This window comes from Bidens hawaiensis, unplaced genomic scaffold (genome assembly GCF_021521415.1).
Source record: "Bidens hawaiensis isolate Kalapana, Puna unplaced genomic scaffold, B.hawaiensis_p1.1 tig00004839_1, whole genome shotgun sequence".
NCBI lineage: Eukaryota > Viridiplantae > Streptophyta > Magnoliopsida > Asterales > Asteraceae > Bidens > Bidens hawaiensis.
Genome location: NW_027491303.1, coordinates 850,261 through 857,744, shown reverse-complemented (window position 1 = coordinate 857,744; position 7,484 = coordinate 850,261). Strand labels below are relative to the sequence as shown.

At 35.9% G+C, this 7,484-nt stretch overlaps 1 protein-coding gene across 1 annotated transcript; it reads right to left on the bottom strand.

Moving 5' to 3' along the window:
• Positions 1–583: 583 nt before the first annotated feature.
• Positions 584–5,164, bottom strand: LOC143628226 (uncharacterized). The gene is made up of 3 exons (XM_077097870.1): positions 5,157–5,164; positions 4,964–5,034; positions 584–1,732 (listed from the first exon to the last, which is right to left on the bottom strand). Exons 2-3 carry the CDS (start codon positions 5,018–5,020, stop codon positions 878–880), a joined length of 912 nt encoding a protein of 303 aa, XP_076953985.1. The 5' UTR covers positions 5,021–5,034; positions 5,157–5,164; the 3' UTR covers positions 584–877.
• Between the last annotated feature and the right edge of the window lie 2,320 nt (positions 5,165–7,484).

Genomic DNA, 7,484 nt, shown 5'->3' with positions numbered 1-7,484 from the left:
TAGTATACGTCTGTGGTTGAAAGAGGCAGTTATATCAGTTTAAGACCCACAAAACACCCCTCTGGCTTGGTGTTATGGCACGATGTGATAATTGTCTTCAAACGAATCCTTTCGATAATAGACATCTTTATGAACTTGAGATAGAAATAGATCAAGATTAGTTTTCATGTCTTCTAACTATGTTGTTACTGATTCGAGATTCAAAATAGTGTATGATACTATATCCCAATTCCAATTGTTCCTTTTAGATACTAAATATGATATCGTCTCAATTCTGTCCTAAACATGCCTTTAAATGTTTAAAGCATTCTTTCACTTTAACTATATGTCCTCGATATGTAGTGCGCAACCACGCCATCACAACATCCCGATCCAGTATTTAGCATGTCTGCAAGAGCTTTTGAATTGTTCTTTCCTAACTAAATGTTTTAGATGGTATGTATCATGGTCAAAAGACAAGACAAGCACCCTGTGTCGGGTCGTCTCTTTTCAAAATACACACCAAAGATCCATATCCACAACCATATAAAATTTGTTAATATAATGAACCACAGAACTATGTTCCTGTAAAATCGTTTAACCATTAAGAAGGGAAATTAATGGTGCGAGAAAAGATGGGAATGTGAAGGATTACTTATTACACGAAGTTACAAGTATGTTATCTGCAACCTACAATTCCCCTAAAATCAAACAGACACAAAGACACAATCCTATGATAGATGTAAACACAACACAGGAAGCCGGCTACCATGACGACCACATAACACTATGCCAACATTATAAGTACACGATATGTTCTTGTATCAACTGTAGAAACATTAACGTACAGACCGACTGACTGACTCACTCTACATGTCAAGCTGCCAGCACCCTATCTTTACCATGGTTCGGACTCCACACAACTCCCATTCACGAATCCCTGTGCCCCACCTTCTTCAACCTTCTTGCTTGTTTCTTTCTCTTTATCCGCATCAGTCAAATTACCCTTTTGCCCCTCTTCAACAGCAGCAACATAAGATGGTATTCCTTCTTTTGCATCTTCTGCAGTGACAGTGGCACCATCATTCTCAGTCTTATCTTGAACTTGTGCAACCGGATTTTCTTCTTTGTTGACTTCGTTGACCTCAGCGATAACCTCGTTTACAGGCTTAATTTCTTCCTCTGGGATTACTCCTTTGTTGCTCTCATCAGCATCAGCTGCCTCATTCACAGGCTTAACCTCTTCCTCTGGCAGGGGCACTTTTGGAATTTCACATGCATCTTCAGCAGGTGTTTCATCTTTCTCAGTTTTCCCTTCAGTTTCCTTGGAGGCACTTCCGTCCTTTTCTTCTTTCTGGTTGTCATCTTTCTCTACTCTTCCTTCACCGTCCACAGGGATATTTTCATCCTCCTTTTTTCCATCGTCTGCTTCCTGCATTTCAGCATCTTCTGCTTTCTCTTTCTCTGGAGTTTTATTGCTCTCTTTTTTATCCTTCTTAGCAGATCTTTTAGCCTTTTTCTTGACAGGTTCAGTTTCTGGTGGTGGTGGTGGAGCTAGCTTTACTTTCTCACTGATTCTTGAAGAGCGCCTTGGGGTTTCACCGGTCCCCCAATCAAATTCTGCAATTTTGGGCCCACCAGGGTGAGATTTCAGGTATTGATCCAACTGCCTCCTGTTGGTGATCTCTTCGCCGGTTGGTGCAGTGAACACAATCTCATTTTTCTTAGGTGTCCCTGATTTCTTTGGCAAGAACTGCATGTAAACAAACCGATTGATTATTTATGTCATGTACCCACACAAAAAGAAAAACAGAAAACAGTTCAAGTACCAACAGTATGTCATGAAAGAAAGTATAAATTATTTATGCTGATTATTGCAGTTACTTACTCGTTCTTTTAGTCTAATTTCTATTTCAAGTTTGCCTTTCCCTAACCAGAAATAAATAATTAGTTGATACACTCTGCTTAAAACGGTAGGGAATTGGGTTGGAACTCTTAATCTAAATCTGAGCCTCAGAAGTAAAGAACAATAAACTCCTTATAAACTTAGAAATATGACCAGCTCCAAAATTTCCTTACCAGACCAATCAATATCTAAATCCCAATCCACGTTACCAATATTTGTGTTCATAGGTGATAATAATCCAACTTATATAAACAAACCTAGAACCACCCTGTAAGCATTCTCGATTGCATAGCCACCCCTACAAACATTCCCAATTCATGCAATCTACACCTATTTATAAGTTTGTCTTCCAAAGATAGCTTATGAGTCAATCTCATTTCTTCAGCGATCATCAGTCATACTTCACCCGTACTCATAACAGCCAATCAAATATATGAGAGAACTCACAAATAACAAGCAAGAACTCCAAATTGATCCAAATACAACTCTAAAATTTCATGATGATTGTTGCTACAGTACTACACCATCATGTATGTCCTCAATCCTCAAAAGTTTCAACAAACCAGAAGCAAACACACATAAAAGAGTCATAATGACACTAGATCAATCAACTCTGATTTGTCCTCTTAAGCTTAAGAACCGGTAAAAAGACTCGTTCTACAGCAGAATAACTGACAAGACCTCAAGTTATATCAACAAATAATCTTAATTCTGTTTGCTTGAACTCTCATATGAGCAATTTGTCTATTTAGCATTTTCGGGAATCACATATATTGCAGTTATAGAATTACCATAGACGTAAAAAGAAAATCAAAAATATCTTCTTTAACAAACCATATCAAAAGAAAAAATCTGATAAAACTGAAGTGCAGTCAATATACATAGCGCCACAAGAGTCAAATGTTTAATGTTCTCTTTAGTGTAGTAGATGAAAAATAAACCATTTTCAGGAACTAAAGAAGACTTCTACCAACTAAAAAAGCATAAATGTTAACCAACTTATTCAATAAACAAAAGAGAAAAATAACATTTATCATCATCAGCTGCTGGTAGCAAGCCAAGCCAAAATGTGAGAACCATGAAACTAAGCATTCAACTCCAACTTCAAGGATACCTATTTCAATGTAACCTCATGCTTCAGTTATTACCTTAACTCATGCCATTTTAACTCTTTCCCTCCTCATAAAGCTTCAGCCTTCACTATGGAAAACTTTACTGTAACGCGAATATATGCAAAATAGGTAAAGAAGAGTGACTTCAGTAGCACAAGTTAGAATATGATACATGAATCTTTTTATACTTTAACATCTAAGCGCATCAAAGCATGCTTCATTTCAAAGGCATTCCATTGCTTGTGATTATCCTAAATAACTAGACGATGAAGATGATGATGATGATGATGATGATGATAATTATCAATGCCCTTCATGCACAAGATTTAACTGCTTATCTTCCAGCTACTCATTTACCATTTCATAAAAACCTATGTGCAAACATTTACAAAATCTAAACATATACACATTTTTAACTCAATTAACATAGCAGTAAAAAGAGAAACATCACAAATTGGCTTTAAAAAGTGAAATACATAGACATATAACGGATTCAAATCCATGCTAATAACAAAAACCTTAAAAGGGAAATTAATAAAAACTCTAAATCATCACTATATATGTCTTCTCTTAAGCACCCATAAGAAGTATAAAATATACAACAAAGAAAAAACCACTAGCTAGTTTTCTTAGTTAATCTAAATCCTGATTTAAAATACTTAGGATCCAACTTAGCTGTGACTATGTCTTTTTCTCACCAAGTTAACTCTTACACACAACAATCATCCAACAAAACATAATTCATGTATATCTTTACTCAGTTCATCACTTCATCTAAATAACAATATCTAATGAGGCCCAAACACAGAGGTTTTACTTCATCTATTGATAGAGATAAAACACTTGTCATGCTTCTTTTGTGAACATTTTTCAGGTAACTTCCTCAACAAAGGTATATTCTTAAGCGCAATGAGATCTTTCCATCTTTTATCTTCATAGAGTTGCTAAAACTAATTATGTAATATAATAACACATGTCTCAACAACTTAATGTCTAACTCATAAGCTAGTTCCCTATAAAATCAAATATATTTGTGAACACCTCCATTCTTATGAACATACACTCTGAAACTCCTTTTACTTACATATCCTTTCAGTCCTAAGAGCGTTCAAAAAGCCAGCAACAATACACTAGATAATACACAGAATAACATTTACATCCAAAGTGTTTCTTTACAACAACTACCACATTACTCTCAGTCGATGATCATATACCATATATTAATTTCAAATGCATCAGAAAAGACGCTATGAAACTATGTTTTTTGCACAAGGAGTGACACATGGAGAAGTAAATGCCTAAAACCGGTTCAAAAACAACAGTTTTCCCAAAAATAATAAAAAAGGTAAAACTAAATCTGTGACGACCTTTCAAAAATATACATTTTACAAAACCCTCAATTTTCCCAAAATCATAAAAAGAACACCGTTCCGAAATCATAACCTCGAAACCGTAACAAGCACACGAAAGCGAAATAAAAAACCCAATTCTTGACACAGCCAAACCATACTTGAAACTAAAATTAAGAAAAAGAACCAAAGCCGCACCAAATCGTAGAGAAATTCATATACATCCCCTCAATTTTCCCAAAATTGCGGTTCAGAACAAAAGCCCTAAAAAATACACTAAATTCTATCAAAAAAATTCTTGCTAAAGTGAAACCGCACTTGAAACCAAATTAAGAAAATCAACCACAAGCGACGAAAACCTACAGAAATTAGCATATTTGTACACGCCGGCAAAATAAAACCCAAAGTCCCCAAAAATAAAACAAAAACCCTAGCTCTGAAATCCCACAAATTCGTAGAGAAAATACACCAATTCCAGCAACAAGAAGCGATAAACAGTAGTCGAATTGCAAAAGCAAAGACGAACGCAAGCAGAAACCCTAACAAAATTCGCATACGCATATAGAGAATAATATGAAGTATAGATAGAGAGAAAGAAGAAGAGAAATAGAGAGAACCGTCTTCTTCCAGCCGGAAGGTGCAGGAAACTCCAACGAAACAACTTCTTCCGCCATTTTCCAACTAAACCCTAGCAACCAACTCAGTGCAATTAACATATAATAATATCAACAAACATACAGCTCTTGAAGAAATTTGGAAGAATTAATTAAAGAATTGAAACTGTAGTTGAAATTGGATGATCTTAAGTACCTGGGTGTTTGTGTTTGTGTTTGTGATTGCTTTCTCTCTCTTCGTTCGACTCCGATATCTCGTTTGCGATTTTCTTTTCTGGGCGTTTGTTTGGGAACTGAAATCTTCTCTTATAATCACCAACAGACGAATCTACACTTTCCACCCTCTTCTTCTGAAACGATGCATTTTGGACCCGTTTGAATGAAGACACTTAATAGATATTGTTTCTATACAACAATAATGGGATGAGCCTAATGTGGTTTTTGATGCTTCACATATCAGTTGATGAAACCACATTTTCCACTATAGTTTCACATGGCGGGATGAAGTGAAATGGAGGGTTCCTTTAACTACTTATAAATGGTGGCAAGACGCGTTATAATATCAAATTGCTCATGATGTAAACAAGCCAAAAACTGATGATATTAAACTAATATTCATAGCAACGGTAACCCATTTAAACAAACCAAGCATGCAATTGAATGCATATAACTTAAAGGGTTAATTAACATTCAATACCAAACGTAGGTAGAATAGAATAGAAATAAAATGTTTAACAAACATAAACAATTCCTCTGGTGGTGATCACAACTAGTTTACCCTTGCCTCTATATCGTAGGATCTTCAGTTCTTGATTCAGATGATGGAATCATGAATCAGGGTTGAATTGGAGTGTTTAGAAGTGCCAGAATCAGCTTTTTTGTCCAAAAAATTGTCCATAGCAACCCCCGGTCGAAGAATATCTATTTATAGTTGTCATGATGCTAATATGGCCGATTTAGTGAAGTCTTCACGGCCTATGCAGGCCCAGGTGCATACGAGCCTTAATGGGCCCGACTAGGTTAATTAACTTGGTGAACATGATGTTGACTTTTGGTTCTACACAACCTATGCACATTAAGGGGTGTATGTATGTAGTTTATGGATTCAGTTAGACCGTTCCAGTATCTTTCCATATGTTCTTCTTCACTTGTCTCTCACAACCAATCCTTCGGTTTTCCTCCAAGATCATCCAAAGTATGTATTTAAGCTCTTGACCTGTAAACCATTAACCATCACACAGTAAACCGATTCCACATATATCAGTAGCGGACATAGCTTAGGAGGAGGGGTAGCCTCCGCTACCCCTCAACGTTTTGCCAGGAGTGTAAAAACAAAATTTGGTTGGTTTTCGTGTTTCATTACCCCTGAAAAAAATGACGTTACCCCTATGTATTTTAAACCCAACCAATTTAATACTTAAACCCAACAAAACCACTTAAATCATAAAGCCCAAACCAAAAAACCCAATAACCCAAATAATCCTTTTAAGTTAACAATAAAAAAAAGAGCAGACCTCAGGACCTGGTACTCTGCTCACGGCTCACAACAGTGCAACCAGCCACCATGACACCACGGCAGCACGACTACCACCACCTACCGCCAGTCCGCCACCAGCCACCACTAGTTCACTCAGCCACTCCACCTCCAGCCTTTCCATCTGTTCGTTAAGATTTCTTGTATTTAGGGATTTAGGGTTATGTTTAAATTTGAATTAATTTGGGATTTAGGGTTTATGTTTAAATTGGAATTGATTAGGTATTTAGGGTTATGTTTAAATTTGAATTAATTAGGGATTTAGCTTTTTAGTTTTATGTGTAAATTGGAATTGATATTAGGTTTTTGGTTCAAATTTTGTTTAAGGAACTTTGAAGATGAGTAAACAACCTCTTATTAGCAACCTTTTTAAACCTCAAAGAAAAGAAAATAATGACATCAGTTATCACCAAGTTTAAAAATCCAACTTCAAGTTCAAACATGGCTAATGATTTGCAAGAAAATGAAGATATTGGTCCAAGTTCAAACATTCCTTCAGCTTCAAGTCCTTCAATACGTTCAAAAATCAATTTGGATGATCTTCCTTCGTATCCCGCTGATAGACCATCTATTGCTAGTTATCATTCTAATCAAATAGATGACATAAGAAGAGCATATATTGTTAAAAAGGCTTTTCAACCACGAGGTCATGACTTTAAATAGACAAAATATTCTAGTGGTCAGAGATGTTTTAGTGTCAAATGGTTTGATAAATATGATTGGTTGGAGTATAGCACTAAACAAGAAAAAGCATATTGCTTATGTTGTTACTTGTTTAATGAAAATGTTAGTAATCAAGGTGGAAGTGAGGCTTTTGTTAGTAGAGGCTTTTGTAATTGAAGTAAACCGGGTACCTTAAAGGAACATGTTGGGGAAGTTAATAGTGTTCATAATAATTCAGTACAAAAATGTGGCAATCTTTTGAATCAAAAGCGATCCTATAAGGCGAATGTCACTAAGCGTGGTAATGAAGAAAAGATTGCAAATTGG